Source organism: Hakea prostrata, chromosome 9 (assembly GCF_041222555.1).
Source record: "Hakea prostrata isolate BN-2017 chromosome 9, UWA_Hpros_2, whole genome shotgun sequence".
NCBI classification, from domain to species: Eukaryota; Viridiplantae; Streptophyta; class Magnoliopsida; order Proteales; family Proteaceae; genus Hakea; species Hakea prostrata.
The window spans coordinates 10,484,641-10,502,119 of NC_142608.1; the positions used below are offsets into that span (position 1 = coordinate 10,484,641).

At 39.3% G+C, this 17,479-nt stretch overlaps 1 protein-coding gene and 1 pseudogene across 4 annotated transcripts; one reads left to right on the forward strand and one right to left on the reverse strand.

The window, feature by feature from the left end:
* Window positions 1-2,251: 2,251 nt before the first annotated feature.
* Window positions 2,252-11,159, reverse strand: LOC149004599 (ELMO/CED-12 family protein). 4 transcript variants are annotated; one of them, XM_089169286.1, is made up of 10 exons: window positions 10,797-11,159; window positions 9,597-9,699; window positions 6,600-6,706; window positions 6,254-6,322; window positions 5,515-5,630; window positions 4,626-4,680; window positions 4,247-4,367; window positions 3,515-3,562; window positions 3,287-3,381; window positions 2,253-3,195 (listed from the first exon to the last, which is right to left on the reverse strand). In XM_089169286.1, exons 3-10 carry the CDS (start codon window positions 6,696-6,698, stop codon window positions 3,094-3,096), a joined length of 705 nt encoding a protein of 234 aa, XP_089025412.1. In that variant the 5' UTR covers window positions 6,699-6,706; window positions 9,597-9,699; window positions 10,797-11,159; the 3' UTR covers window positions 2,253-3,093. The 4 variants fall into 4 exon arrangements, with proteins under 4 accessions (XP_089025414.1, XP_089025412.1, XP_089025411.1 ...); XM_089169285.1 differs by lacking the exon at window positions 10,797-11,159 and adding an exon at window positions 10,205-10,624; XM_089169287.1 differs by lacking the exon at window positions 10,797-11,159 and adding an exon at window positions 9,778-10,624.
* A 1,280-nt stretch (window positions 11,160-12,439) lies between these two features.
* Window positions 12,440-16,362, forward strand: LOC149004600 (caffeoylshikimate esterase-like; annotated as a pseudogene).
* Window positions 16,363-17,479: the final 1,117 nt, after the last annotated feature.

A 17,479-nucleotide genomic window follows, 5' to 3' on the forward strand; every position in this document is an offset into this window, starting at 1 on the left:
AGAGTAGAGTTTAAGCTCTAACAAATTTGAAGACAGAAATTTAAAGACGAAAGGGATTTTCGGATTAAGGTATGAATCCATTCCTTCCACCTTAAGCATTCATGCAATTTGCAATTCTCATGTTAAAATTTAGTTAATCTTACTTGGTCATCATTGTTTAATAAAAACAATAATTCGATTCTTATTTATGTGCAAAATTCAGATATATTTATTTTAATAATAATAATTCTCTTTATCTCTTTTTGTTTTTAAGTTTTTGAATACTATTTTTTGTACTTATTTTTCATGTACTTATTCTCCCTCTCAAAAGTTTCCCTGATTATTCCCTCACCCCAAAACTTGATTGTTTATTTCAATTGTCTTCTTTCTTAATATAAAAATTTTCTCTTTGTTTTTTTAACTCGATATATTTTCTCTCTCATATGGCCACGTGCATTTGCACGTATCTTACTTTGCTAGTATATATATGTGTGTGTGTGTGTGAAATTGTCATTTGATTGGTGATTGGTGTCTTACAAATGAATTTACTCTACTATTTATAGAGGAAGGGGGTAATTACCTCCTAAATCTGCTAGAAACTATCTTCAAGATAATCTCCCAAAGGTTTGGAGACAAGAAAATTCAAATTTAAATGCATAATTGCACGTAACTATTATAACTTCAAATGAGTTTCGGCCTAATTGGGCGAGATCCCATTTCGTCCTAAGCTAGCAATATCTTCACCCAACTGTATTTGACCTGGTTCATTCTAAAAATTCAATTCACGATGATTGTTTAGTTTTATGGGGACTAACAAAATGAGAAAGTCAAGAATTCTTGACTGGTGAGTTCTAGGTTGAAGGATTGTAAATTTTTGACCTGTTAAACCTAAACTGAAGCAGAATCAGACGTAGAAGTGCCGGTGGAGGTAGAGAAAGGAAATTGAGGGATTCTAAGTTTTCTAACTTGTAAATTTATGTATTATTAAATATTCGAATGTAAATCTAAAAATACATATTTACACATATATCTCACTCTTTCGATTTCCATTTTTGGATGTAATTGTAATGGCATATTACAAATCTAATGGTAGATAAATATAATGGTAATAATTTGTCCTTACTTAATCTATTTAGATACTTCAAGGAAGACAGATGTAAAATATCATTTTATTTGGACTAAAAATTACTTGGAGCAAACCTCAAGGGGTTTCGTAGAAAATTAATTAGTATCTAGTGTCCCTCCTTCCCTTTCCAAACCTCTCTTATTATTTGATATTTTTTTACCATTAACTACCTTGCCCCCTCCCATCCCTCAACTCCATCCAACCCCTACGGCCTTGCTTCTCCTGCAAGTGTCCAACTCTATTCCTACCCATTCTTCTTGGGGAAGACCATCTCTGTTTGAGATGATGACTATTGGAGTAAACACTAGAGAACAATCAAGAGGGTAGTTTCAATGAAAGGATGGGCGGGACAAACGACACCTTAGGATCTGCCACCAAAGTCAAGGTGCGCAGCAGGAGGCCAAGGCTCATCAGCACAACCCCGTAAGAAACACGTCAGTCAACTAGTCAGTACCAAAAATTGCTTGGGTGCTACTTATTAAATGCTCACTACAGCAAACGGTCGAGATTGAAACCACAATTGAAATTTCGATCCCAACCATTCGTTTCGCACCAATTTGTTTTATCCACTTGTATGAAACGAGCTAGAAATGTCAACCCTCCTTTGGATCTCTGACTGTATGATGCACAATTTTGCACTTAATTACATGCTGAGCAGCCAACCAACCGACAAATCTACCTTGATTAGTGTGCCAATCGACCTGTCAAGCTAAGAGGAAATTAATTAGCTCTTACCTGGAAGATCCAGCGTCCTCAAGTCAAACTATTAAGTATTCACTTACTATTATTATTTTGACATTACTTAAACCAGTTATGATTGAAATTAATGGACACACCAATTCCAATTAATTAATTCTCTTGGAACTCCAGATTGGAACCGGATATTGTATTGCTCAGAGCAAGGCATCGCTTTCAGTTCACTGATGGAAGTCGTGTAGGCGTTCTTCCAGTTGAAGTTGAGAGCAGTTGGGTCATTCAACGTGTAAATCTGATGTTTTGTGTCTTTACGCTCGGTTTGTATTTAAATATCAATTATTTTTGAAAATTAGCGGTGGTTTGAATAAAAGGAAATTAATTACACCAAAAATACTCTCTTGGATTGTTGTTTTTTTAATATGTTTCAAGGAAACCCAACTTCATGGCTGATTCCTTGTCCCGGTTAGCCCTCTCGATTGAGAGATCGAGTGTCTGGCGTGTAACAAATCCTTGGCTTCTTCATTTTTGTAGGGAGGATGCCTTGACTTGTATGAGCTCTTTTTCTCAATAATTTATTTCTTACCAAAAAAAAAATTTATAAATATTAAAAATTAATTACACCTAACCTCAAAGAAAGTATATACAGATTTCCTTTACTCTTAATATTTATCTTTTAAGATCTGAAAAAACTCCCTGCAGTTCTGACCAATGCAGGGAGAAGGAAAGTACTTGTCAACAGTACTTGATAAGGCACCTCTTCCCCCCTTTGTGTAGGCTGAAGTATCATTCAGCAGTTCGATAACAGAAATGTTATCCTTGCCCTCATAACAGATCAGATCTAGAGTGTAAATACAATTTGCAGACAACCATTACAGTCAAATACCTTGACGTCTGCGAAGAGTCAGACACTATCCAATCCATAGAAGCATCAATTTCATAGGCTATATAACCTAAAGATTCATCACCAATTTTGATGATCCCTAATCCCTATCCCTGATGTTATCTTTTTACAGCAAAAAGGGGAGATTTGGAGTTAAAACAAGGGCAGGGGGAGGGGGAGGTCGGGTTGGACCATATTCTGTTCAGCTGAATTTGGGCCAAACAGAGGTTGAAGCTTAAACCAGGCTGCAGTGTGGCTGGCTGCAAATTTTATTGCAAAGTTCTCATCCAGACTCCTAGATGTTCCTTTTATACCTCCAGTGCCAAGATAGTACCAGCTTCACAGCAGATTCGGGGTGGTGATTCTAAGTGAGGGTTCCTGAAGACTTTTAACAGGTTCACCATGGAAGAGACTATTGGTATAAGAGGTTGTAAGCTGGTAAATCTTGAATTCGATGTACATCCTCCAAAGCAAGCTCCCTCTCCAGCTGGGTCCTTGTTTCTCGTAACACCTCCTGAAGGTAAAGAACAGTTAGTTAACAGCAACATATGGAATATGGGAATGCCAAAACATAAGAAAAAGACAGAGAGAGCACGAGAGGATACATTAAACTCCATGTATGAAGCATGCATAGCAAGCCACTGAGCATCCATCATTTCAAATGCTATACAATATAGTACATCAAAGGCTTCTTCATCTTCTGCAGTGAAGTATATTCTCATAATAAGAGTACAGTGACAGTAATGAGTGGTAGATCAGCACATGTGTTTCCTTGCTTCAAAGAAATATGAATATTCTATTGTAGTGATGAGTGGTAGATTATCCATTATTACCTGATAAGATTTTCACAAAGTTTATTCCCGCAAGACATTTGGGTTTCACTGCAAAGAGGTGCAACAAATTTCAGTACTCAAAGGTGCATTTACCTCGGATCTGACTCAAAACATATACTAGGTTTTTACAGATTTTATGAATAGATTTACCTCGTTTTTTTTTTTTTTTTTTCTTTTTCATGTGTGGGTAGGGTGTCAACCGGGGGGGGGGGGGGAGGAGATTAAAAGAACAGTATGGTCCAGTTAACTTGGGGATCAATCATGGACTAAGCCATAGCTCTGTGACCAGTTAAGAGTAGTGGCTCTAACTGCAGACGGTGGTAACAGGGTTTCTTCAATCCTCAACTAGGCATGATTGGTCTCATTTTCGTGATGTTGACATTATATTTTCTTTGATAGAGCTCTGTGCTTTCACAATATAAATTTGGAATTGATTATTCTACACCACCGTATACATTACAAGGAACTCTCTTTTCCTACTCTTGCAAACACATTGATTCTTAACACATTCCTCTGAAGTTTCACAACTCATGCCAAAAGTACAGGATTAAGAAACTAGGGCATCAAATTTTATAACATTCGTTTAGCTCATAGAACCAATTTACAAGCCAGTTCTGTTATCATATTGCTTTTCTTTCCTTCTAAATTGCTTAGGACAAAATATTATGAACAATTATAATGACTAAAATGTAACTGCAGCATGCTTTCAATTCAGTAGGAACTTCCGCTGACCTGAGTATAAATCTAACATCTGAATCAACATAAATGACACATTGATGCCTGCAACAGCAAATGGGTATTCCCAAACCGCTCGCGAGCCATCAGATTTGAATAGTAACCTATGAAAAGAAGCCTTCATTTTGATTGTAATGACTATCAGTAAAATATCATTTATGCATAATTCTTCTTCTTTTTTTTTTTTGGAGGGGGGGTTATGGTTGGAATGAAAAGACAAATAAGTTCAAAAACACACACACACACAAAGAGAGAGAGAGAGAGAGAGAGAGAGAGAGAGAGAGAGAGAGAGAGAAAGAGAGAGTGAATGAGAGAGAAGAAATTGTTCTTTAAGAGGGGCGGGTGGCAGAGCTCAAAAAGACAGATTTTGGCATACCGGATATGTCCTTCCAAAAAATAGTAAATTCTCAAGTGAAATAAATCCACATCCCCTACAGAAAAGAAATGCACGTAAATGGGTTATGGAAAGTTTGTTGAAACTGTCACCAGTGATAGTACAAGTGTCAAGATAAAAATAATAAGCAATATGACTCACTTTAGAGATACTCACATCTTTTTCTAGTTTTTCACTCTCACTTTTAAACTGCTAAGTAGTTTTGCTACTTGGGTAATTTGAACCATGATCAACCTGGGTGCCAAAGTTACATTAGGTTTCTGATTCTCCCTCCCCCAAGATGTTGCCTTCAGTTTCAACTCAAGTATCAAGAAAAGTACAATCACAGTCAGAGGCCAACACTTCACTAAGGCAAGCACCACAAAGTATGCCATTTCTATGGAAAGACGGTGTTATTTCCAACACTAAATATGGTGGAAACACCACGACTTGTAGGACTTCATGATAGAGTAAAAATATAACTTATCTTCTTCCTTTGTTTCTATATCTAGCAAAACAGCAAATGATAACCAAAAGTCGCATGGAATCAAGTTGTGTGAAATGCAATGGCCTGTTGATGACCTTACCTTTTCTAACCCATTTTTTCCGCAGTTTTTAATTGCAGCTAATTTAAGAGTGTTTTGGCCCTTTTGGGCTCTTGCAGCTGGGTTTTGCAGTGCAAGGGGAAAACACTTAGGCACCCATGTAGTGATGTATGTTTTCTTGGATCAATCAATCTTGTAATATTTCCTTTTTTCTGGGGATCAAGTGAACCACTATTCATTTCCCCACTCATTTGGCTTATATTTCCAATTAATTACCTTATCTAAAGAGAATAAATAAATAAATAAATAAAGATGCAAATTAATTTTCATGGGGGAAAAAGTAATACCTAAAGTCAGTAGATGGGTTAGGACCCTGCCACCCCATTTCTTTCCACTGATCGGAGATCAAATCTCTAAGATGGGTATCTGGAAAAGCAATCTGCCACAATGCTTTGAGAGCTTCCTGTCGATTAGATAGATTAATAACAGAAATTTTCTGATATAGCATCAATATGGAAAAAACACTTATTAAGAACAGAAACCAATGAAGAAAACTCATGCTGAACTCAAAATATCCATATAGTGAGTACTTAATAGCACACAAAATGCTCTTTATACATTCAAAGTATTCAGTTTCATCAACAGAAGAACCTATAACTGCCATAAATTAAATGGATTTACATATCTTCAAATGAAATCAATTAATCCAATAACAGCAAAAAGCTACAGCATATATGTGCCAAATATATTGACTGATAAAATAGCATCATGCTTGCAGAATGATTAAGGATGAAAATACTGCCAACCCAGTTAAAACACAAGAGAGGGAGGTGCAAAGGAAACAGCCAGTGTATAAAGTCCATACATATCCTGACAAAATGGGAAATGTAGCAATGATAAAGTGAATAAACTTCATGATAATGTTCCATAAGGTTCAGAATTTTAAATTTATAGCTTACTTCAGAAGTGCTGTGCATACATATGTATGACTCTGAGAGTCCCACAAACAAGCATATGAGAGTCGGTGGGTGGGTGTCTGTGGGTTTTTGTGTGTGCGAGAGAGAGAGAGAGGTATGAAGGTAATACTTGATGGTCTGGTCGAGTCTCATCAAAGGGCACCTGTAGTCGTTCTTGAAGCCGGCGCAGTCTCTTCTCCTGTAAAAAGGTAAAGAATTAAGTGCAGAACATAGAATATCTTACCCTCTAAAACAAAAATATTTAATAACTTAACACTATACCAAAGTGCAATGACTAATCAGAAGCCACTTAATTATGATTTATTCCTAATTGGACAGTTAAAGCCAGCCCAATTTTACTGTTAATGAAGCTTAATAAAAATTAAAACAGTATTTCAACAAGCAAGTCTGACACTGAGGCCAATATTTGATCATTGCAAGGTTGACCGTTCCTTCAACTAAGATTTCATATTTACCTGAAGAGGGCTCAAAGGAAAATCAAGAAATCTATCACTTCCATGTCTCCTAAGTGAACGATAAAGGAGTCCTCCTATCCATGATCTTGATCCAACCATAGCATTAGCTGCGACAACCATATGCACATTAGTGTTCTAAAGAAGACTTTTTGTCAAACTGAATAAACAGTAGCCCTGAAGGAAATTTTCAAGTAGATGGTTTTATGAAAAGAGAGCGAGAGAGACAGAGAGAGAAACAGAAAGGCAGGTAATGTCCCTAAGCTAAAATCAACTCAACAAACCTTGTCCCTACTACTTGAAGTCAGCCCTTAACTCCTGGTGTCACACTCCACATTACAAGTACAAAGGAACCAAAAGGATTCATGCCCAAATGGGTGCTAAATGATTTATTTTGATTTCTAACCTGAAACATAGGTGGTGCTGGGACCATGATGTGAGAAAGACTTGAAGAATCAATAAACTGATTCCAAATAGATCAAGAAAAGATTCTCCAATGTCAGAGTTAATTTTCCTCTCAATGCTATATAAGATCAAGAACCATCCACTGGAAATACATAGAATAGCATCTTCTGGGAGCATTGCATAATGTACATTTGATCAGTTATTGAAGTACCCACTTGAAGCTTTTCACATTCAAGGTGGTATACAGGCAGATATGAACATTGAGCAAATGACTTATATTAAATTACTTATTTCATTTCAAATGCTGAACTTTTGATGAAATACTTGAGAAGAAAACATTAAAGTTGAACAAAATTAAATCAAAACATGAAGTGCAAAACCAAGCACTCAAGCTTATACTATTCAGGTGGGTATTGCAAAGACAGCAGAAGAGAATCCTAGAAAACATCAACGCTTGATGGGATGAGATGACTGAACACAACCCCCCCCCCCCTCCAATTCCATCTCCCCCTCCACCAACCTCTTCTGCTTCACCACCAACATCCTCCTACCTCCCAAACTGCTCTCCCTCCTACTCTACCCCTAGACCTCTCAGTTCTCCTCTCCCCCTAACCCCACTAGAGCTGAAATCCCTCTTCACCTCATCCCTCTGTTGGTTATTGATAGACAAGTCACTGGTTTTGGCACAGAAGGTGTTTTAGACTATGTGAAGCTGCTGCATGGTGAGTAATTTCTTAGGATCGAGGCCTGCCCTTTCACACTGTCCAGGCCTCCCTAACCAAGCAGTGGAATTCCACTGGTCCTTGGAGATTCACCACAACTTCTTTATCTTCATGTTCTCCATCAGTGATGACAATATTCCAGCTCCCGAGGAGGGGCCCTTGACCGATAGGCAAGAAACCCCTCTTTATGCGGCATTGGCACCGTAAATTGAAGCTCAGCAAGGACCAGTCCTCACTTCCCCTCTGGGTCTCACTGCTGGGTCTCCCTCTCCATTATTGGTGCGTCAAAGTGTAGAGCATCATTCAGCTCTGTCTTGGGCACACCCATCTTGTATGATGCCATCACAATGAAGAGAGATCACCTTACCTACGTGAGAGTTTGCATAGACATTTCAATTGAGAGTCCCCTTTCCTCTTCTATTTCCATCACAGAAGAATCAGGGTTTAGCTTCAGCCACATACATACATACATACATACGTAACTTGTAAGAAATTTGGCCACCTTTCCCCCTCAGTTCCAGAGAGTCTCCCTTTGCTTTGGCGGCATTGATTGGATAGAAGTCCAGTGAATTCCCCTCATGGCAGGTCTGTTACTCGCCATGGCAACATCAGCAATACCTATCTCTGGCAAGAAGTGCTACAAAAAACTCTGTTATGACTAACCTGAATTGATTTTCGTTGTTAGGCTCAATTGACTTTGACCCCTCTTTGGTAACCACTGCTTGAGACTCTACCCCAGCCCTTCTTTTGATTTGCTGCATGTCTTGCTCCCTCCGATTTGCTTGCTCACCCGGTGATCCTGCACTTTGATTTGCTTGTCTCCTCTTCCCCCTGCATTGTTGTCCTCTATTCCCTCCTCCTCGACTCCCTCCTGTGAACTCGAAACCCTCCCACTACCCTCCTAACTTCGCCTTACCCCCCCCCCCGCCTTCTGCCTCTTTTCTGCTGATCCTGCTACTGCGTTCACCTTTGCCGAATACCCCCTTTCCCAATCTCTCTCTTCCATCTATGAGTAACCCTTGCCCATTGTTTTCCCTTCTAACTCTTCCCCAGTGGTTGCAACCTTTATGGACCTGATATGCCCCATCTTGCCCCCTTTCTTTCTCTTCCCCTGCTGGGCCTAGCCCAACCCACATCTCCACCTCACCTCTTCCATATTTAACCTTTCGTCCCTCCCCTCTACCCATTCCCCCCTTCTCTTAGTCCAAGCCCACCTTGTGGCCAAGCCCATCTCCCCTTCTCCCTCTTCTCTTACTCAAGCTGACCCCATCTCTCCCACCCCCTCTCCCCCTTCCGACCCGTCTCCCTCCCCTCCCCACCCCCCACCCCAAAAAAAAAAAAACCCCAATCTTCCCCCCACTCCCCATCGGCCAACCCTTCCTACCAACTCACCCTCCACCTTCCTCTCTCTTTCTCTGCCCCTCCCTCTCCCAATCTCCCCTGTACCTCCCCCCTAAAAAAGAACCTCCATCCTAGGCATTGGGTGAGAAAGTTTAAATGGGGGTAGATTGGTCATTACACCATAAAGGCAATATGGACATTTCACTCCTAACTTAACAGAATCTTGGATGGAAAGTGATGAACTTGCAACTTGTAATTTTGAGAGTGTGCAATTTATAATTTAGGGCACTAAAGCATGCAACCTAGAGTTTAAGCCTCACTAAAGCGTGCAATTTGTAATTTACTCTATAAACTAACTAGAGGCAGTGTAACAAAAGTTGTTTTCCCATTTTTTTTGTTAAACAAGAATATGAAATAAACAAAACAACAGAATACAAACTGAAGTCTATATTACACAGGATATAGCAAAGGGGTGGCAGAAATTTCAATCTGAATTTTCTTTTTCTTTTTTTTTCTTTTTTTCTTTACTTACAAAAACATTGAGCTGAATGTGATATTACATGAGCAATATTATGTGCCCATGCCACCTCTTCATGTTTTGCCTTTCGCCTCCAATAACCTTCATCCTCATCAACCTGTATTTAGAAGCATCAATTAATGAAATGAAGAAATAAATATATTGGGAGAGGCAACAAAACCATCGAGTTACTCACAGTTTCTTTTTCCTTCTTAAAAATAAGTCACATAATCAACTTATGAGTTGTAGGAAGTTAATGGACACAATTGATCAAGATTCAACATGATGAAACCAGTATCACATCCAGTTTTCTAAATATTATATCCATGGAAGGTTTATTGAACCCCCTCTCCCCTCTCCCAAGCATGAAAAGGACCCAAAATCTCCCTAAAAATTGACTCATTAACAATCATCAAAGACAAGTGCTAAGTCACAGCTACATTATCAGAACTCCATAGTAGATTGACAGAAAACTCAAAAACTACTTTAGAATAAATACACAAAGCCGCAAAGTCGCATAGTTTTTCTCTCGTTATGTCAGGTAACGCAACCTTTTCTTGAGAGAAATGGTTACGTTGCGGAGGGCAAGGTAAGAGATGGGAGAGCACAGAGAAGGGGTTTACCCCACGAAGAGAAGCGCAGGATGGAATGCATTGGCGACGTTTCAGTCTCATCTCAGAGGGCATCCGGGATGAGACTTCTTCTCCCTTTCAAAGCGAAAAAGGAGAGGGAAAGGAAGGAAAAAGAGTAGAAGACCAAATGATTGCAGCAACCCATGCTATGCCCTAATTTCAAGCTTTCATCATTTTTGTTGTCTCTACGTATAGATAAGTAGAAGAATAATTGGTAAGAGCCGAATAGTCAAGCACTGGAATGATTGGTGAAGGGTAGATTGATTTCCAGTGCCAGAGATTCCCGACAGAAATGAGAGGGAGGAGAAAAGCGCCATAAAACAAGAACCCAAAAGAGAAACAAAGCGAAAAAGAAGAGAGAAAGCAAGGAAAAAGGATAAGAGATTAAGGGCGCAATCATAGGCCCCCACAGTCTTGTAGATTTCCTCTTCATGTTATCAATTCGCAATGTTGCGGTAGAGTAACGAGGAGTACCTGCAGTAGTAGACATCATAAAAGACAAAAAAGACAGAAGAAAACAAGAAAAGAAAATCATAAAAAAGACTAGTTAATGATTGTTTGATTAAGGAGAGAAACAGGGTACCTGTAACCTATTGGAGATGACGATGAGATTTTAAGATCCTGAGAAGGCTCTCGTGTGCGTCAGGCTATGGTGGTGGTGGTGGTGGTGGCGGTGGCGGTTGCGCTGGTGGTGGGGCGGAGCCAGAGAGAAGGAGACGTTGGAGCATTTGACCAAACTCGACCCTCTCTTTCTATAATTAGAGGGTCTTCGTCTACTCCTTTTTCTTCTTTCCCTTTTTATTCCCTTTTCTAATCTTCGTAGAGAACTCGTCGAACTACAACAGAGAGGAACGGCCAAGTGGAAGAAAAGGAATAAGAGGTGCGGATATAATTCCGCTTACGCCGCCCTTTCCGGTGGATAAACAAAATCCCGGTTTCCATGCTCTCTACCTGCTGCTCCTCCTCTCTCCACCGTCGCAGCAGCTCGGCATTTAACCTCTGCCTCTGTCAGTTATTACCGTTATTTTTTTTCCAATTTTTTAATGTGAGTATTTTCAGTTTATACGTATTCTGCCACGATGGAATCAATGGATTGCAATACGATGATCTAGCGCCTCTTTCCCCAAACATACCATCGCTCTGATTAGTTTTCCCGTAATTTTTTATTATAATTTTATAGGTAGAAATCCGAAAATATAGACTAGTTATTGCTTGGGTTACATCCTCTACAATTCTCATCCCCGCGATTTTCTGTAATTCTTATTTAAGATTGCAAACACATGGTTATTAATTATCCAAATATCAAAATTAGAATTCAATTAAGAACTGAATCTAATTAATCCATGAAATTAAGTCTTAAGAAAATAAGAGAAACGAAATTGAAAGAAAAATTAAGGATTTATTAGATTCAATTTTTAATTGGGTTATAATTTTGACCATTAGATAACAATCTTATATAGAAATTATAGGGAATTGTAGAGGATGTGAACCCGCGTAATGGTGTTAAGATAAATTTTATCAATCGATAGTAATAAAAAAAAAAAAAAAAAAAAGTCTAGATCTTCTCTGCCTAGGTAGGCTGGTTCATTCATCTCTGGCTCCTCTGAATGGCTTGCCTGTGGCCGCTTTGTACCATAAATAGGTAACGTGTCGCTGGGGTAGGGGATGGTTAACAATCTGCGCGAGTGAAAAGCATCTATATGTTTAGAGTAATAAGCATTCATAGGTTGCGAAAACTGAAGTTAAAGTATCAAAACATCCTTTCATTAGAAATTGCCTAGAAAATCATAATTGTGTTTCATTAAAAACTATGTACAGCACTGAGCTGTGAATGGTGGGATCAAAAGTGGTGGTCCAAATTAACCAGAAAAATAAATAGGCAGCACTGAAGTTGAGAGTAGAAAAATAACCCCCGGACTCTTGCTTGTGTGGAAAATTTGGGCACTCGCTCTTTAATATTAATAAACATAGATAAATTAAGCAAAACCATCAAAACTGAGAGTGAGTTACAGAGATATACAGATACATTTGCTTCCTTTGATCCCCTATTGATCTATTCTAGCTTGATATTTATAAGCAACTGTCAACATATCTCCCCCTCCTCCACCTAACCCAAAAAGGATTCAGGAACTCTACTCTGCTATGTATAACACAATATGTAGCTTGAACTGTTCCATTCATCATGGAACAGGATATGACTTTCGATTACACATGCATTTATAAGCCATGGGACATGTCTCTGCCTCTGCAAGGGACGAACACATGAAGCTCACCATTACTAGTTTACACGGTGAGCACGAACCACAGGCATGCGAGCAATCGGGCAAACTTGAACCTGCAACTTGAAGTGGGTCTGCTTGCTTTGGCCTTGGTTTTGTTGCTCTAACTTCCCAGTACATGCCAGGCTTCAACTTTTCTACATCTCTACTTCTTGGCCTCGCTGGATGCCGGTGGTGGCCTATTTTCCTGGTAGACGTGACTGTTGGGACAAGAAGCAGAATGGTCAAGAATGTAACAGCGCATAGGAAACTCCTCATGGCTTTGATGACTTCTCTTGATGGGCAAGCAAACTGAAGAGATGAGAGTGTTGCAGTAGTAGTGGTGGTATATAGCTGAGTGGTGAGAAGTGAAGGAAGAGAAGAGCGTAGATATAAAGGGCCAAGGTTTGAGAAGAACTGAAGAAGGTATTGAAGCAAATCACAGGTGGGGTATGCAGAGAAGGGAGAAGTGGGGGAAAGATCACATGAAAGAGGGAAGAGAAGGAAAATTTGTCACAGGCTTTGGGTGGATTCAGCTCAGAGATAAGTGAGCAAAAAAGGGAGGGAAATTTAAATGAGACTTTTACGTGAATGTCTGACCAACTTGGTGAGCAAAACACTGTTCCATTAAATTTGAGAGAGCTTGAGAGTTACGTGGTTTTAATGTCCATTCTCAGGAAACCCGAAACTCTCAGAAAGCTTGCATGAGGTATGCCCACGCCTGCTAGTATGTTTAAATATCGCCGAGAAGCTTTATGTGACTGCCATTAATGGTTCTACCTGTCAATAATGGCACCAAGGCTTGAAGCAAAGTGCAGTACTGGGACCAAACTCAAATCTCCATTAATTTCATTAACTTAAAAACTTCAAGGTAAGGTAGCAATAAGGGTAGAGCAATATCTGAGGTCACGAGTTTATGGGTTTATGCTCACATGTGAAATTAAACTTCAAATTTGAAATTGAAAATCTTTCTTGAGCTAGGGGATTGCAGCATCTGCAGGCCCTGCAGATGCTGCGCCTCCTACCCATTTCACGGCAAACATTTTTTTTTTTTTTTTTTGAAACGGACGATTTTGGGTACTACTAGGGGTGTAAACGGACCGGATTCGGATCGGATAGTGGTATATCCATATCCACATCCTATTATATTAGGACGGATTCCGATAATATCCTATCGGTTTTCGGACAGACACTGTCGGATTCGGATGATAATCGGATTGTTATTTTCCTAAGTAGATTCTTTTATATGAGCATGAATATAGATTGAATACAAGTTTTCAACTACCTGTTTACATCTTTACCTTTTTATTTGTGAGGGCTAAGTTTGAAATTTAAGAATTTAACATTTTTTGTAACTATTTTAATATAAAATCTAGAAAAATAGTCAAGTATCATAGGTAAAATTTAAAAAAATAAGAATAATAAATCTAAATAAGTAACTTAATCGGATAATTTTATTGGGCTGATAATAATCGGTAAGAAATGGGTATACCATATCCACATCCTATTAATAATCAGACGGATTCGGATACCCCTAAATGGATGCGGATGCAAATTCGGAAGTGGATTTCGGTTATCCATTTACACCCCTAGATACTACGTAATATACCGTCAAGCAAGGCTCAAATCCACAACCTCTCCACTAAGAGGTACCGGCATGGATTCACATCCTCTGTAATTCCTTTCCCTACAATTCCCTGTAATTCCTTCATAGGATTGTACCATGTGGCATTTAATTAATCCAATGGTTATCCTATTTAAACTAAATTTGAATTTTATTTAAACCCACTCATAAATTTGAACTTTATTTAAACTCTAGTTTGTTGGGTAACATTTGGATTACTTAAATACCACATGGCACAATCCTATGAGGGAATTGAAGGGAATTGTAGGAAAGGAATTATAGAGGATGTGGATCCATATTGGCACCAACCAAACCTATGATGATCATAGCAAATATTCATGTAGGAACATTATGACCTTGATCCTTATCGTCGAATGGAATCCTATTATGAACTGAAGAGATGTGCTGAAAATACCAAATCTAATAAGTATTTATGAACTAGGTTAATTTCAAGATGGAGATGGAACAACAACAAACAAATTACAGAGTCACTTTTTTTTTTTTTATTTTTTGGGGGGCGCCTAGATGCAGTTCAACTTTAGTGTTATGCATTAAAATGTTCAGCAGGTATTGTGCATTTAACATGCAGCCTTCAAGTCTCGCCTGCGAAGGTGGGTTATAAATTACTTTTGAAGATGAGTAAAAAGGTCTCATGGCTATACCTGCAAAGAATTCTTCTAAATGAAATGTAACAGTTTTAAAGCACAAAATTAGTTCTGAAATTTGGAGCTCAAGATAATAATAATAAGAGCAAATTGCACTAACACCTCAAAATGAAGGCTTTAAAACATTAACACCCCACTTTATGTTTTAAAAACACAAACACCCCATTCATTAAACACACTAGTCCATTCTATTAGTAAAACCATTAATCCACTATTCATTTTTTTTAATTCCAAAAATGCCCTTACCCTATCTATTCTCTCACCTCACTCGGATCTCCTCTGGCTTCTTCACTGTCCACCTTCACCTCCGGTAGCACCAGCAACGCCGCCGCCGCCGCCTCCTTCATCCTCTTCGGAACTCTCTCGCCGGAGGAATTCTACCAACGCCATTCTGTCTCTCACTCCTCTAACTACATTACCAATGCCAGAGGCATGAAGCTCTTCACCCAGTCATGGCTTCCTCTCCCACCCAACCCAGTCTTGGGCGTCGTCACCATCGTCCACGGTTATACCAACGAGACAAGCTGGTTTGTACAGCTCACCACCACCCTCCTCGCCGAATCTGGTTTCGCCACCTATGCAATTGACCACCAAGGTCATGGCTTCTCCGACGGTCTCCAGAACCATATTCCCGACATTAACCCCGTCGTCGACAACTGCATCGCCTACTTCAACTCCTTTAGGGCTCAGTATCCCTCTCTCCCTTCCTTCCTCTACGCCGAATCCCTAGGCGGCGCCATCGCTCTACTCATCCACCTCCGGGGAAAGCAACCCGGCAGCACCAACAAACCCTCGGGACGGCATCATCTTGAATGGCGCTATGTGTGGAGTGAGCGACAAGATCAAGCCTCCATGGCCGCTCGAACACCTACTGTTGCTCGTGGCGGCTATGGTTCCGACGTGGCAAATTGTTCCAACGAAAGGGAACATTGTGGAGGTTTCTTTCAAGGAGGAGTGGAAGAGGAAGTTGGGAATGGCTTCCCCACGGCGAAGCACGGCAACACCGAGAGCTGCTACGACAGGGGAGCTGCTCAGGGTTTCGAAGGAGCTTCAAGGGAGGTTTGAAGAGGTGGATCTGCCGATGCTCATTGTTCATAGCGAGCAAGACGTGCTTTGTGACCCAGCTTGCGGCGAAGAGCTCTATCGACGCACTTCCAGCAAGGACAAGACAATTCGAATCCACCCTGGGATGTTGCATCAGCTCATCGGTGAATTCACATTTTTCTCTTTTTTCCTCTCTGATCTCCATTTTTTATTCATGATCAGAAGAAGTAGAAGAAATAAAGAAAAATCAGAACGGAATAAGCTTAGGTATTGCATTAAACCACTGTTTTCCGATCTATAGATCTGTGCCAAATTGGTAGAAACTCACTGACGTTAAGCTTTCCAGCAATGGCATGCATTAAGGGTGTAAACAGATCAGCGTCTCTCGCCTTCTCCCATGACTCACCTTACCTTGCCGCTGGAACCATGGTCGGCGCTGTGGATATGTCTTTCAGTTCCTCTGCTATTATCGAAATATTCAAGCTTGATTTCCAGTCGGATGATAAGGAGCTACCTGTTGTTGGTGAGTTCTCTAGAAATGAATGGTTTCAGCAATGACAAACTTTTGGAGAAAACAAACTAGTTTCTTTTGCGAAGAGGACGAAGGAGGCGTTAGTGGAGGAGGCAGCGTTGCTGGTGCTACTAGAGGTGAAGGTGGACAGGTGAAGCAGAGGAGATCCGAGTGAGGTGAGAAAATAGATAGGGTAAGGGCATTTTTTGAATTAAAAAAAATGAACAGTGGGTTAATGGTTTTACTAACCGAATGGACTAGTATGTTTAATGAATGGGATGTCTGTGTTTTTAAAACATAAAGTGGGGTGTCAGTGTTTTAAAGCTTTCATTTTGGGGTGTCAGTGCACATCAATATTTTTTTTAATTCACATATATTTTCTTATAAATGTTCGGTTTTCCAAAACTCTTAAATGAAATATTATAAAGATGTCCAGAAAATTCTACCCAAAAAAAATGTCTAGAAAAAGACTGTTTGACGTAATTCCGTTCATTATCTTTTAATTTCATTTTTTTCTTATTTTACCAGAAAAATATTATTGAAAAAAAGAGCTCATATAAGCAGTGACATCTGTCTTAAAGGTAAGGATTGACAAATGCTACTCAATCGGGAGCTTGATGGACAGGCTTATCTTTCAATGTCTTGTATTGATTATCAGAATCAGACTCATTTCTCTATGTCAACCTATAAACTTCGTCTTATATTTGTTTATTATATTTTAATTATTATTATTTTTTTCAATATACCTTTTTTTTTTGGGTAACCATTCAATATACTGTTAAACGATTACTCCTTGACAGCTAATTTAATTTAAATCTTTGAGATAATCATCACCCATGTGAGAAGTACAACTTATGAGGGAATGTCTTTGGGTATCTATAAAATAAATTTAAAAATTAAAAATTTTAAGTTTCTAATAGAAAAAAAATTAAAATTAACAAAATTAGATTCTTTGCATTACATTAATAACGAGCTTTAATGAACATAACATATTTGATCGATCCAGACGAAAGCTAGATGGAGAAACCAGTGAACCAGGTTTCACAAGGTTTGGCCACATTCATCCGAGCAGATAAAACCAGCTACAAGGAAACTTGTCCAGCGATTAACCGGTCCACCCATAGACTAGGAGAGGAAACCCCTAGCACTACACCACCTAACAAT